Source organism: Spermophilus citellus (genome assembly GCF_964194105.1).
Source record: "Spermophilus citellus genome assembly, chromosome: 1".
NCBI classification, from domain to species: Eukaryota; Metazoa; Chordata; class Mammalia; order Rodentia; family Sciuridae; genus Spermophilus; species Spermophilus citellus.
Window position 1 is genome coordinate 25936212 of NC_138182.1, and position 15329 is coordinate 25951540.

The 15329-nt window shown below is 41.0% G+C and overlaps 1 protein-coding gene across 3 annotated transcripts in view; it reads left to right on the forward strand.

The window, feature by feature from the left end:
* Positions 1-15329, forward strand: part of MTUS2 (microtubule associated scaffold protein 2) — a gene marked incomplete at its 5' end in the record, with an annotated part of 410463 nt that overhangs the window by 210160 nt on the left and 184974 nt on the right. For all 3 annotated transcript variants that reach the window (XM_081286221.1, XM_081286220.1, XM_081286222.1), the window contains one exon: positions 2596-2757. In XM_081286221.1, coding sequence (XP_081142347.1) covers positions 2596-2757 — 162 coding nt within the window. The remainder of the gene's footprint in view (positions 1-2595; positions 2758-15329) is intronic.

Below are 15329 nucleotides of genomic sequence, written 5' to 3' on the forward strand. Positions count from 1 at the left end.
GGGAATTTCAGGCTAGAGTCGATTAGGGTTGGCCAGAAATGAGGTGACTGAATATGAACCACTGCCGCTGTCTCGATTCTCCAGCACATTTTTCTAACTCACACAAGCAGTTTGCTTATTTCCAGTTGTTTTCTTCTCTTAACAAGGAATGGTTTAATGTTGTCAGCATTGTCATGAACTACTTGAAACATTTATAGAATGCAGCAACTATTTCCAAATTCAGAATGCTTTTCGTTTACTGAATAATGCAGCTTTAATTTCTGGCCAGTGGAAGCTGGTTTTTGAAGAGTGGAACTGTTTATTGCCAGCTGCGTCCCACAGTGATGGACAAAATAATAGTTCTTTATTGTATTTTAGTTTTTGGTACTTTCAAGTCCTGAGAGGGGAGTACATACCTTCCCAGAAACACACACTTCACAGATGAATTTCTTCCCAGCCTGGAAAGCAGCCAAATCTCTAAATTGATATTTCACTGAATGATAAATTGCATATAAGAAAATGATGCCAGATGCAAGAGGACTTGATCAAAGGACATTTGAACTCTGCAAATGATATGAAATATTTCTCTTTTTAAGAAATTTTAATAAATTGTTAAATAAAAGACTGTGTGAACAGTTTGAGCTTGATTAAGCTTCTCCTACATATTTCAGTGAATACATTATTCTGGCAGTATGTCAGCAGTGGGCTGGACATCAGATAATCCCACGTGGAATATTTCTAGGGGGTGAGCCCCACCCCCACCTGATATATCACACAAATCAGATTCTCTGGTTTCTGGCACTGGGCTGGTAAGCCTGCGTGATAATTGAAGCTCTTAAGACTTACTATTTTGCAAGTTCAAGGTGTTGCTTTTCCTGATTGGGTTTGAAGCAAACAGGTGCATGCTTCTTTTCTGACACCCAGGACAATGCAAATCCTTTCAGTGGGGTTTCAGTGCATTTTTTCAGCTTGCAGAGGTCAAATGCATTTTCTTAGCCACATTTAGAAGCATTGAAATCCTTGCACGGAACTTAAAAGCACTACAGTACATAAGTTCTGTTTTAAGAAGTAGCACATTCTTTATTTTTCCTTTCCGGATATGCGTTTCTTTAGGAACAACACACATCTCACCAATTTTAAACAGTTCTTCTGAGGGAGAAAAGCAACAATCTCTTACTCTAAATTATCGAATGAAACTCTAGTATGTTGCTATCAATTTTGTTCAGGTCCTATCTAAATCGAATGTTCTGACTCTCATTTTAAAATGATAAAAACAAACAATCTTTCACTCCAATGCTGTGTGCTTCTCCCAATTGTCACTGCTTATTTTTTTTTCATGGTAGATGGTGATGGTCCTATGAATGGACAGGTTTGTTCCAAACAAGCAGTAGCCTCAGTATACTGAGGCGCTCTACATGAAGAGATTGGAGATTAGACCTCATAGCTATACACAGAGAAATATTTAAAAGATTACCTTTTCACAGGGAATTGATGGTGGCATCATTGATAAGAAATTGCAAGTATATAGACCACAAAAGTTTTGAGAAGATTTAGAAATAAAGTCTGGTCCACAACAACTTTTCATATTTAAATCTGGGCCACACATCTCATGCTAGGTCTTTAGGATTATAATAAGCTGTCCTATAGAAGAAGACTATTTCTATACTGAATACCAATGCAATTATCTATAGATGTCTTCTCCCTTTGAAATAAATGAGGTTAGTGAGAAGACCAGCTTGGTGAGGCCTCAGCTCTTCAGACTTCCATGAGTTTCAAAAGGATTCCTTGGTTTTGTGCTACCAACGTCTACCTTCACCCCACACCTCGTATTCTAGAGGCAAAATGAGCAGGAATTTGGGGGTCTCTGAACAAACTTCCTGGTTGTGTAGGGCAAGTATAAATAGTCATTCTCTATCCACGTCAGCAGGTCTAACCAACTGTGGATCAAAAGTATTTAGAAAAAAGTCGCATCTGTGCTCAACATGGCCAGACTTTTTTTTTTATCCTTATTCCCTAAACAGTGCAACGTAACAATGATATGCACAGCATTCACATTTTATTGGAGATGTTAAGTCATTGAGTAATGATTTTTATATGTCAGGATATGTGTAGATTCTACATAAATGCCACACTGTTTTACATAAGGAACTTGAGCATCTCCAGGTTTTGAAAGCCCCAGGGGTCCTAGAACCAATCCCCCACTGATGTCAAGGGACAACTGTCTTTTTATTCTCACTTCTCCTGGGTCGCTCACAGTCTGTTTCAAAACGGGGATGCTCATCCTTCTGTGAGTCATCCTGTGCATGCTTATCTCCACATATAATCTCCACGTACATAAGCAACTTCTCTTCAAAGAAGAGAGGTGGCTCTTGGCTTTTGTGGAGCCCCCTTTGGTGCAGGGGATTTGAGTGACAGACATTGAAGCAGTAGCTAAAGGGAGTCCTTTTCTATATCTGTTCCAGAGAAATACTTTTCAAGGCCACTCACTAAGAATGAGGTCAAGTTCTACAGCAGATGGCAGGCTTAGGATTGGCTGGCACGTGCCAAAGGCAAAGGGGTCATCCATTTTTCATGAAGTTATAATTAACACACTGTCTGCCTCCCTGCCTCCCACAGGTTCAACCTTTGGGAATGAAGAACAGCCAGCTCTGAAGGCAGCTCTGCCTTCTAAGGACACACCCAAGGGGGCCAGCCGAGTGACCCCTCCGGCATCCTCCAGTGTAACAACACCCCGCAGGAGTTTACTTCCAGCGCCGAAGTCTACTTCTGCACCTGCTGGTAAGACTCTCTGTCCTGGAGAGGCTCCGTGGCAGAGTGCCCTTTCTGCTTTCGTGAAAAGGCTTTTGAAAGTCCCTGTGTACATCAGTTATTTAAGTGAGATGACAGATGAGTCTTAAAGGGCATTTAAAATTAATAATAATGCTCTTGTTTTCAAGGTGCTTTCATATGTCCATATGTTTAAATCCTCAACTGCCTCCTGTCTTCCCCCTGTTTAGTAACCCTTTGAATCACAGTCTTGATTTCAGAAAGCAAGAATAAAGCTATCTTAAGCTGACTGTCATTTGGCTCAGGGAAGCGAGCGCTCATGAGATCATTAGAAAGGCGGGGGCATAAGCGAGCTCCAGGCTGTGCCTCCAGGATGAGCCCCGAACCTCACTTAGCACTGCTGCCACCTTCTGGCTCCAGGCTCACACCCCCAAAACTTGGCAGGACCCAGAGGTTAGCTTCTACTGCAACACGTTGAATCAAGAGCCATGCTATGCAAGCAACATGGAGCCCCATGTCCTGCCTCTCCAGTGCCAGGAAGCAAGTGGCTGGACATGGGGAACTCAGTTATGTAAAGATGAGGGGAAGGAAAGTACTTCTGTAGACTCTGCCAAGGCCATCCAGGTGTGGCCCCGCCTGTGCTTTCTCCTGCCTTGTCTCACACAGTGCATCTGTCACCAGCAGGGACATCTGAGCATATTGTCAGCTTTCCATCATCTGCTATCAGGAAAGCAGATTGTGTGTTGAGCCCCAATCTACTGTAGATGTTTCACTCTGGTATTTTCTTCTCCATATTTTTCTTCTGTGAATATAATCATATATATTAATACACACACACACACACAGAGACACACATATGTATTTTATGAGCTTTTAAAAATGTGATGGCATTAGAGATTGAGCATCCCTTGTCCGAAATCCAGTGTGCTTCAAAATCTGAAACTTTATGAACACTGATAAAATGCCACAAGTAGAACATTCCCACCTATCTTCATGTGATGGGTTGCATTCAAAACAAGGATGAAAAAACAAACAAAAGAAAAAACCTCAGGCACACTAACAATGTTGTATAAAATTACCTTCAGGCTATGAGTATGAGGTATGTATGAAACACAAATTAATTTCATATTTAGACTTGAGTCACATATCTAAGATATTATCTGTATGCAAATATTCTAAAATCTTTTTTAGAAAAATTAAAATCTGAAACATTTCTGGTTCCAAATATTTTGAATAAGGGACACTCAACCTATATACCCATTTTTCTACATGTTGCATTTCTTACTCAATATATCATAGAAATACCTTCAAATTAATGATGTGGCTATTCATTTCAATGGCTGCCGGGTGTGGATATAGCATGATTTATTCAACCATTCCCTGCTAAATGGGCACTCTCTTTGTCGTGGGTGTTTGCCTTGATGATCAGTGCTGCAGTAAGTAACCTTCAATGGGCAGCATTCTTTGCATGAGATCAATTCCTAGGAATGAGCTCGCTTTGTTTAAAGCACTCATAGGTATCTCTAGATTCCTTTGCAAAGAGGCTACGATGTTTGTTTCCACTCCAATCTCTCCACTTGGGATTGGTGCTTTAGTCAGCTTTTCATCGTTGTAACCAAAGAACAATTTAGAGGAGGGAAAGTTTATTTGTGACACACAGTTTCAGAGGTCTCAGTCTATAGCCAACTGTATTGTTCTGGGAAGAGCCCCAAGAAGGAGAGCTGCTCACCTTATGGCAGGGTCAGGAAGCAGAGAGAGGGGGAAGAAGGGAGGGGACACAGGGAAGAGTCCCAGTGACCCACTTCCTCTAGCCATACCTCACCTGCCTACAGTTACCATCCAGTTAGATAAGGTTATAGCTCTCACAAACCAATCATTAATGTATCATGCAAGAGATTTAGGGGACACCTCATATCTAAACCATAACACTGCATCCCTGGGTCTCAAAGTCTGTATCCCTCTCACAACGCAAAATGCATTTAGTCCCTCTCCATGAGTCCCATAGTCTTCACAGTTCCAGCCTTGCCCAAAAGTCCAAGCCCAAAGTCTCTTCTGAGAAACAATAAAAACTCTTGGCCTTGAACCCCTTGAAAACCAAAAACAAGTTACATGTATCCAATATACAGTGACACAAAAATTCCCATTCCAAATGGGAGAAATAGGGGCATAGAAAGAAGGGATGGGGCCAAGGCAAGACCTAAACCCCATCAGGCAAACAGGTCCCACAACTCCTTGTAAGCATCTGGCTGTGAGATGTTATTTCCAAAGGGCTTTGACAGCCCGGCCCCTTTGTCCTTGCTGGTTGCAGGGCGAAGGGACTCTCTTTTAGTCTGACTCTCTCTGCAGCCAGCAGCTTCTCTCAGCAAACAGTCCATGGTCCACATTACTAGCATTTCTTAATTACTGGTGTCTCCATTCCAGCTTCAGCTTTACCTTTGCAACTTCACAAATCACCCTCCCAGGAGCAGCCTGCAAGGACTCCACCTAACTACACTTTGGCTGACTTTCCAGGCCTCCCTTTGAAATCTCAGTGGAAGCTTCTATGATCCCTTAACTTGAGCATCCTGCATTCCTGCAGAACAAACATCATGTGAATGATGATAAGGTTTGCTGCCAGCTCACACAATGCCTGGGCCCCTGGGAATCATGTCTGTAGTTTCTTCTGAGTGTGTGGCTCAGCATGAACAACTTCCTAGGACTCTCTATGCAAGAAGGGCAGTCCCACAATCTCTTCTCAAAAGAATTTTTCCTTCTACATCCTGGAACCTGAAGTAGGTATGGTCCTGCAAATTCCTTAAAAAGGTGCCCTTGAGTTGGCTTTCCAATTGTCTCTGTGCAAAGTACTTAGCATCTCTTTAGGAACTGTAATCTCTTTAAACACACCTTCTGTGGCCCCAGCTTTACATCCACTCTTCTGGCCAAATTGCAAATTGTAAAATCCTTTTATCTCTATCTCTTGCTCCTAATTCTCACATGAAACCTGGCTAAAAGCTGCCAATAAAATCCATGCCACTGAGTGAATGTGGTGCTGCCTTGAAATTTCTTCCCCCAGATTAATTAGTCCATCATTTTAAAATTAAGATTCATACAAAGTCTCCAAACATAGGAAAAATGTAGTCCAGTTTATTTGCCAGAAGATAACACAAGTAATCTTTAATTTAATTCCCAATAGAGTTCTCATTTTCTTCTGAAACCTCATGAGCACAGTCTATATTCTCATAAGCATTCTGATCTTCTGAGCTCCCACCAAAGTCACCCACCAAGCCCCACTTACAAAAATCTGCATCTCTATAATCTTTTCAGAATTCTTCCTGCAAACAAACTCCAAAAGCTTCTAAGTCCCATGGTGAGATTAGTCACAGCAAGGACCCTCCTCCTCAGTATACCAGTTTCTGTTTTAGTTATCTTTTCATCACTGTGACCAAAATACCTAGCAAGAACAACTAAAGGAGGGAAAGTTTACTTGGGGCTCATGGTTTCAGAGGTCTCAGTCCACAGGTGGCCACCTCCATTGCTCAGAGCCCAAGGTGAGGCAGCACATCATGGGGGAAGGGTCCAGGGGAGGAAAGCTGCTCATCTCATGGCAGGGTCAAGAAGCAGAGTGGTCAGGGAAGGAACCACAGGGAAGATGCACCCTTCCAGTGCACAACAGTGACCTACCTCCAGCCTCTTCCCACTGCCTGTAGTTACTACCCATTTAATCCATTCAAACTAAGATGAACTAAGATTGTGAGATTATAGCTCTCACAATCCAATCATTTTACCTCTGAACATTGTGTATTAACACAAGAGCTTTGGGAGGACACCTCATATCCAATTGGTATTATCCCTGTCTAAAATTTTCATCTCCTTGATAGGTCTAAAGTATCATCTCAAAATTATTTAAAAGTGCTATCACTAGACTAGCTTAAAACCCTGCTTTATGCTGCAGTAATATTCATAATTTCCTTTGGAAAGATCTAAGTTGTTGAGTTTTTTTCTTCCTTGGGGAAGGTAACTTTTTGGAGCAGTGACCATGTCTCTTTGGTTAAACAGTTTCCCCCTTGCCTGCCACCAGGGACTGATTCATAGTAGGTACTTAACATCTGCTTGTTGATGGTTGAATGAATCAACAATTGAATAAATGAATGAATGTCGCCTGGCATTTCAATCTTTCAATTCCAGCTTCTCAATAGTTTGGCCTTGCTTTAACTAGAAAATAATTACATAAGCCCATGGTCAGTTAAAGTACAGTTGTGGAATCAACCCTGTAGACAAATGTTTCTCAAACTTTAATGCATTAGTCATCTGTAGGATTAAAAAAAAAGAAAGAAAAAAAATTACTGGGGCCTATCCCCAGAATTTCTTAGGTTCAGTTTGGGATCAGATAAATTTACATTCTAACAAATTTCCAGGTGATATTGCTGTTCCTGGTGGTCTGGGGACTCACACTCTGTGAACTACTATTATAGAAAAACAGACTAGGAATTCAAAGAGGCAGTTTTTAGAAAAAAATGCAAATGGATCTTAAGCATATGAAAGGATGATGGACCCTACTCATAATAAGAAAAAATGTAAAATGAAACTACAATGGACTACACAATATTATACTTGAACACAAAATACAGAAGTTTGACCACATACTGCATTTGTGAGGCTTCCGGGAAACAGGCATTCTCATACATGTCTGGTGGGAATTTAACATGGTACAACTCTTATGAAGAGGAAGTTGGCAGTAGCTAACAAAATCACAGGTACATTTATTCTTTGACTTAGTAGTCCCTGTCCTAGGACTCTCTCCCAACGGTAGAGGGGCAAAGATACAGGGCACAAAGTGATTCAGGGCAGCACTTTTTAGAATAGCAAAAGACTCAAGTACCCATGACTGGGGAGGTGGATAAGTTGTGATGGGTCCCCAGGGTGCAGTACTTGCAGCTGTTAGGTGGATGGGAAAATAGCTCCATTTACCCCCCCAAAGTGATTTCCAGGACATACCATTAGGGGATAAATGTAAAGTGGAGGAAAGTGTGCATGGTAGGCTACCTTTTATCTAACAATTGGGACATTTTATATTATCTATGCACCTATTATAAGGAGAAAACTATGTAAAAATAAGTTGCAATTTTTTAAAACTTATTACCCATAGGGGAAAAGAAAGATGAGGAGGAGGGAATAGGGTTAGAGGCTAATAATAATCTTTGAATTAACCTTATTTTATAGATCTGACTTTGAAACCACATAATGTTTTATGTAATTATATATTCACATTGAACTTTAAAAGATGATATCTAAAGTAACAAAAATGACATTAAACAGATGAAAGTAATATGTACCCTATTGGTGAGATGACTACACTAAGAAGAACTATCCAAGTAACTTTAAAATCCAGTAATTTGATGTTCATCTCCAGTAGTACCTACCCTGGGTTCAGAAAGTATTGCAACAAAAATCCTAATCTGTTTTAAGTTATTATAATATTGGTGGTAGTGTCAGTATTGTGGTTCTGCATCTGCTGATATTCTGAATTTCTGTATTATGGAATAAATATGATACAAGTATTATGGGATGAGATATGAACTCATCTGAAATTTATCTTTTAAAAAAAAATCTCAATTCTGACAACTGGAAAGTTATAAACTATGACTGAACCACAGGTAGGGAGCACCCCTAGTACACAAATTGTCATCTCTAAATTCATTTCCCATTCATGGGACACAGGGGTCCTGAAGAAATGACTAGTTCCAGGCTTAGGACAGGAAATGTTGTTGTTCTATCTTTATTCATTCAGTGACCAGATAACTGAGTATAATGCTGGCAGGTAGAATCTCTAGAGATAGAGAGATAAATGAGACATGATTCCTGTCTCCCAAAGTTGGTGGTGGAGAAGCACAAAGACACAATTGCTTAAAACCTTGTAGATACGTGTTGTAGTGAGCTATTGTATTGCCTAACATGTGGAGGGCCTGTTAAGGATGGCGCTAACAGCTTCCTCACTCAGACAACTGGATGGCGATGCTGCCTCTAATTACCAGACTGAAAGCAAAAGGAGGACACGTTTAGAGAAACGCTGGTAAATTTGATTTTGGATGAGATGATACTGTCCAGAAAGAACAGGAAGTTAGGCAGCCTGCAGCTCGAAGGAAGTTGGAGATCTAGTTCTGGAACTTCTAGGTCATTCTACTCACTCGCACTGGGAGCTGAAGCAATGGCTTTTTATGTGAATTTGCCTAGGAAAGAACAAAGGAAGGGCGGGATCACCAAAATGGGAGAAGCAGGCAGACAAAGCCCTCCTGCAGGAAGAAGAGCTTTCAGAGGACCAAATGCAAACCAGGAGTGGAGACCGATTATTGATGAATGGGAAAGGTGAAGGAAGGAAAACGGGGGTGGGGGGGTTACTTGAAGGGAAAGCACAGATGAAGGCAGTCCCGGGATTTAGAATGTGTGGTACTCAGCTTTGTGTTTAGAAGAACCAAGGAGGAGGGGGCCAAGGTGAAGAAGGGGAGCCAGGCCTGTTAGGTATGGGGGAGGGGCGGGGAGGAGACTGGGGGGTCCCAGCATGGAGCTGGGTGAGGGGCTGGTGCAGGAAAGGACCTGCACTTCTTCTCTTTGCCCACCCACCAAGGCTCCACTTGACTTTGGAGGTGGGTCTGAGGGAGTTTTGACACCTTGTTTTCTGACCCTGTGTTCCCTGCTGGTTGGGAAGCCATGACATCAGAACAACCCCAGTGCACCCCCCAGGGGCCCACCCAGCCAAACCAAGGAGGAGCATCTCTTATCATCACAGCCACTGCTTTTTAAGAGGACAGGCTCAGAGATTGCAGCAAAGCCAAGTCCTCTCTTCCTTCTAAGGGTTGCAGTGTGTCAGCACTGCTAGACTGACTTGCATGTGATAAAACAAACCCAGTTGTTGCCAGTCTTTCACAAAACTGAAAGAAAAAAAAAAAAAAAGGTTTTCCTGTGTTTCTACAGCAAATTGAAATACCTTTTCTTCTCCAACCATATGGTTGTAAAAGATGTTTTTACTGGAGCCCAGGGGCTTGCTGGAGCTCCAGGAATAAGCAGTAATTAAAGCACATGATATGAACTTTTTAATTTTTATAGGCAGGAGATCAAACATCCTTTCCTAGGGCAGGTCAAGTGTGGACTGGAGGCAGGTGGTCAATGTGCGGCATTCCCCCTGGAACCTAGGTGGGCACCCGCCCCGGCTCCACCCATCCTAGCCATTGGACCTGCGGTAAACTCTTCATATTTCTCAATTGGTTAAAAAAACAAAATGGGGGAATAGTAGCACACACTCCATGGGATTAATATTTTGAAAATTAATATAAATGAAAAGACATAAAACATGGCATATATTTAATAAGTGCTCTCTGAGTCTTACTTAGTCTGGGAGGGCTAATTAGAATGTGAAGAAATTTTAGGGGTCATGGTTTCTTTCCAGTCTCTGAGAGGCAGAAGAAGGCCTTTTTTGAAAACTACTAGGTATTCACTGAAATTGGTCTTCCTTTCCCTGTTTTGCCTACAGTTTTACCTGACCATGAATAATCTGCCCTTTCCCTCTAAACTAACTTCCTTCCTCAAAAACAGTCATTCACTAGTGCAGAGTAAACCCATATTGCAATCCATAATACATGCATGGTCCCAAATCCTTTCAATTAAAATGGTCTGCATATTTCCAAAGCTAGGAGGGGGGAAAAAGTGAAAATCTCCATAGCTCTTTCTCTAAGTGATTATTGTTGCTGCTTTTTGTCCATAAGTCCTTTATACTTACCTACTACTTAAAAGGTAGCTAAAGCCAGGCGCGGTGGTGCACACCTGTAATCCCAGCGGCTCAGGAGGCTGAGACAGGAGGATCGTGAGTTCAAAGCCAGCCTCAGCAAAAGCTTGACACTAATCAACTCAGTGAGACCCTGTCTCTAAATAAAATACAAAATTGGGCTGGGGATGTGGCTCAGTGGTCAAGTGCCCCTGAGTTCAATCTCCCAAAAAATATAGCTAAGTTTCCTGTTTTGTGTTACCTTCATGTTGGGAGTTCTCTGAAAACAGGCAGCACCATAGTGACTTTTTCTTGTAGGTCCCTGTTAGGAACATCCCTTATCCCTCGTATCTGACCTTGCTGTGGTCTGAATGTTTGTGTCCCACAAAAATTCATTATGTTGAAACCTAATCCCCAAGGTGTGGTATTAAGAGGGGAGGACTTTGGAATGTGTTTAGGTCATGAGGGCAGAGCCTTCATCAATGGTGTTAGTGCCCTTGAGAAACTGGCCTAAGGGAGCTTCTTCACCTCTTGCCTTGTAGAAACACATAGAACGGGCTGTCTGTGAGGCCTTCACTGGACACTGAACTTATTGGCACCTTTTCTTAGACTTCCCAACCTCCAGAATTGTGAGAAATAAGTTTTGTTGTTTATAAATTACCCAGTCTCAGGTGATTTGTTATAGTAGCCCAAATAGGCCAATACAGACCCCCTCTCCCTATACAACCCCATTGCTCCTTCTTGATGACATTTGTCTTTTCTTCAGATCTTAGCCTAATTTTCTTTCTTCAGGGACCTCCCGCTTTCATAGCTCTTCTCACTGGTATAATTGTCTAAGGATTTCTATGTCTGAAATCTCTCTGTCCCTGATCCTTATAGTATGCCTGTCTTTCTTCTCCCCCAAACTCAGCACCAACAGGGTGCTCAGCACAGAGCAGGCTCTCAGCAAATACCTGTTGAATGAATAGAAGTCACAGTTCCCCTAAAGGGTTGGGAAGCACAGATCACAATGTGTGCTGAGAAAGTACTTGTGACTTGCCACAGGTGGTTGCATAATGAAGCATCAAGACCACCCAGTTCCCTAGGGCAAGTGAAAGTGCCCTTTCCCTTTTTGCTAGTACAGGCTCTAGCAGATACCTCTAGAACACACCTGCCCTGAGCCTCTGGGGACTACCGCAGGGAGATTGGCTTCTCACGCACCACTGATTGCAAATTAGAAGGCCCCTAGGTACCCACAGCTGCCAGCTGCCTCTTTCCTCCTCTGGGGTCTGCACTGAGGGAGTGGAGCATAGCAGAGTGTGTGAATTTACTCAGAAATTTAACTTCAGTGGTTCCACAGGCTCTGCCTTTGATTTCCACAAGGCATAAAACTTTTTATACATTAATCTATTGTTGACTTGAACGGGGAGGAGCTAGGTACTTTGCAATAAGGATTATAACACCCCAGATGCCCTAGGCAGGGGACCCACTCTAGCCACTGTGTTAGCGCCTGGCTGTGGCCCCTGTGAACACTGCAGCTGGTTCACAGACTCCTCGACTTCAGTCCCGCCAACCTTGTGAGGTTCTAGGGCTGTCTGTGTTGTCCTTTCTCTAACACCAGGAGACCGAGATGCACCAGAGACTTTGTTTTGTTGCACAGGTGGGGTGAGGAAGGGGATACAGATATCACCTAAAAAACAGGGAACATGGAATTATCAGAGCAGGATGTGGGGTGGGAAAAGCAAAATAGAAAGCTCATTTGAAAATCATCTCCAGAAATGATTGTTTTGGTTTCAGTTCTTATGAGAAATTTTAAATTAACAGACATGATATTGAGGTATTGAAAACTATTTTTTCTGCTTTTGTTAAACATCGGTTACACTTCTCAAAGAGTCTTCTGATTTTCTATATAAATATTTTTAAAAACTTGCCCAGTGTGGTGGTGCATGCCTGTAATCCCAGGGGCATGGGAGGCTGAGGCAGGAGGATTGTGAGTTCAAAGCCAGCCTCAGCAACTTAGTGAGGTCCTAAGCAACTTAGCAAGATCCTGTCTCTAAATAAAATATAAAAAGGGAGCGGGGACATGGCTCAGTGGTTAAGGACACCTGGGTTCAATCCCCAGTATTCCCCCCGCAAAAAAAAAAAAAAAAAAAAAAAGAAAGAAAGAAAAGAAAAAGAAAACTTACTTTTTTAATTAAATTTTTAAGGACTTTCAAACTGCTAAAATACTTAAACTGAGAACATTTTACCATAAATAAATAAATAGAATGAGTTCAAGTCATTCTTTTCTAAGTCTAATGTAACTCTCAGACCTCTTTGCATTTCAAGATCATTGTTGTTGAAAAGTAAATTTTATTACAGAATTTTAATGTTTTATGTATTCCATGGGTTTGAAATTCTAATTTAAATTAAATCTAGTTTCATGGTACTTTGTTCTGCCATCAGGCAAACTAAACAGCAGACGTTAGGCATGCAGAACGTCTTTTGCAGTGCAGGGGATAGAAGCCAGGGCCTTGCACAAGCTAGGCAAGTGTTCTACCACTGAGCTTCACACCCAGCCCCGGAAACATTTCTAACCTGTGATTCTTTGCTTGCATCCCTTGGTGTTTCCAAGTTAATGATGCTGAGCTTCAGTGTCTCAGTGTCATCTGCTCAATGACTACCATTCACTGTTGGAACATGTACCAGCAACAGGACAGACCCAGGCTGTTTCCTTTAACCTAGATTTCTAATGTGAGTTTTTTGCAGTTTTTTTTTTTTTCTAGTTCACTCATTCAGCAAACATCTGCTTGCTTCTGCTTGCTTTAAGGCACAGGTGTCTAAGGATAATTAGAACAACCTTTGCCCTTGAGGGACTCACAATAAGGTAAATGGATTGGTAACCTAATAATTAGAGTGAGAGAGGCCTATAATCTTATTATCTGGATTTCGGTTCATTCTAGAAGACCAAAAATTCATAGTAAGATGGGGTAAGAAAAGAATGACCAGAAAATGCTTAAACTTAATAGGTTTTTTTTTTATTGATGACTTACTTAATCATTTCTTATTTATTATTTCTTAAATCACGTTGTAATTTATTTGTCATTTGCTCACTTTCTGATTTCAGGAAAGATCCAGGGTAGTTTACAGACAAGGGCCTAGAATAACAGGCACGGGCTAAACATGCAAGTTAAAAAAAGAGAAAAGTGTGATAAAACTAAGCTCAGAGCTCCCTGACTGCAAGGGCAAAATAAGAGACATAGTCAGGAGGAAAGAGCCTACATTTCACCAAAAGAGAAAAACTTATTTCCTAGCACAAATTTTTGGAGTTTTAAATAATTACATTGAGGGCTGGGGATGTGGCTCAAGCGGTAGCGCGCTCGTCTGGCATGCGCGCGACCGGGGTTCGATCCTCAGCACCACATACCAACAAAGATGTTGTGTCCGCCAAGAACTAAAAAATAAATATTAAAAATTCTCTCTCTCTCTCTCTCTCTCTCTCTCCTCTCTCTTTAAAAAAATTAAAAAATAAATAAATAAATAAATAATTATATTGAACAATGTAACTGACCATGAATTAAATGTTTCTGATAATAATTAGAAAATAGTTTAAAGTTTTGGAATAGAGAGCCTCTTTTAAGCAAGACAGGAAATCTGGAAACATTTTTAAAACGACAGATTTAACTTATATAAAAATTTAAAAATTTCTACATACAATTAAAGTCATCCTAGCATTGAAAAGAATGATAAACTGGGTTGGGGTTATGGCTCAATGGTAGAATGTGAGGCACTGGGTTCAATCCTCAGCACCAATAAAAATAAATAAATAAATAAAATAAAGCTACTATGTTCATCTACAACTAAAAATATTTTTAAAAAGGAATAGTAAACTGATAGAAAAATGCTGCAATACAATGTTAATATGCTGGCAGATTAAATAACTGAAAATTAAGAGGAAAGACAATTGAATTTGAAAAATGGGTAAAAGATATGAATGAATACTTCACACAGTAAAAGTATGAAGGGGTCAAGGCCTATGAACATGAAAAGATGTTCAAATTTAACAATTACTAAGTATCTTTTTAATATTGAGTTTTTAAAAAATAAAAAAAAAATTGCATCCAGTGATGGTAAGAACATGGAGAATGATCACTGGGAATGTAAATAAGTTCAATCTTTTGGAGAGCAATTTGTCAACATCTATGAAAATTCAAGTGTATACAATATGTGATCCATAATTTCTACTTTTAGGACTCTCTCTTACAAAGATACTTTTTAAGCAACATACATATCTACATAGCAACTTTATTTTGCTGGGGGCGGGGGATGGGGGGCATTCCACCACTGGGCCACATCCCCAGCCATTTGTAGTTTATTTAGAGACAGAGTCTCAATGAGTTGCTTAGCACCTCACTTTTGTGTGTGAGTCTTCATACATGTACTTAGGGCAGTGATGTCCAACACATTCCATGGTCTTTTCTATCCCCCCACCCGCTCCCTTCTCCTCCCTCCCTGTTGCCCTATCTAGAGTTCCTCTATTCCTCCCATGCTCCACCTCCTGACCCCATTATGAAGCAGCCTCCTTGTATCAGAGAAAACATTTGGGATTTGTTTTTTTGGGGATTGGCTAACTTCACTTAGCATTATATTCTCCAACTCCATCCATTTACCTGCAAATGCCATGATTTTATTCTCTTTTAATGCTGAATAATATTCCATTGTGTATATATACCACATTTTCTTTATCCATTCATCTACTAAAGGCCATCTAGTTTAGTTCCACAGTTTAGCTATTGTGAGTTGTTTAGAACCTCAATTTTGCTGAGGAAGGCTTCGAACTCATGATCCTCCTGACTCAGCCTCCTGAGCTGTTAAGATTACAGGCATGTGC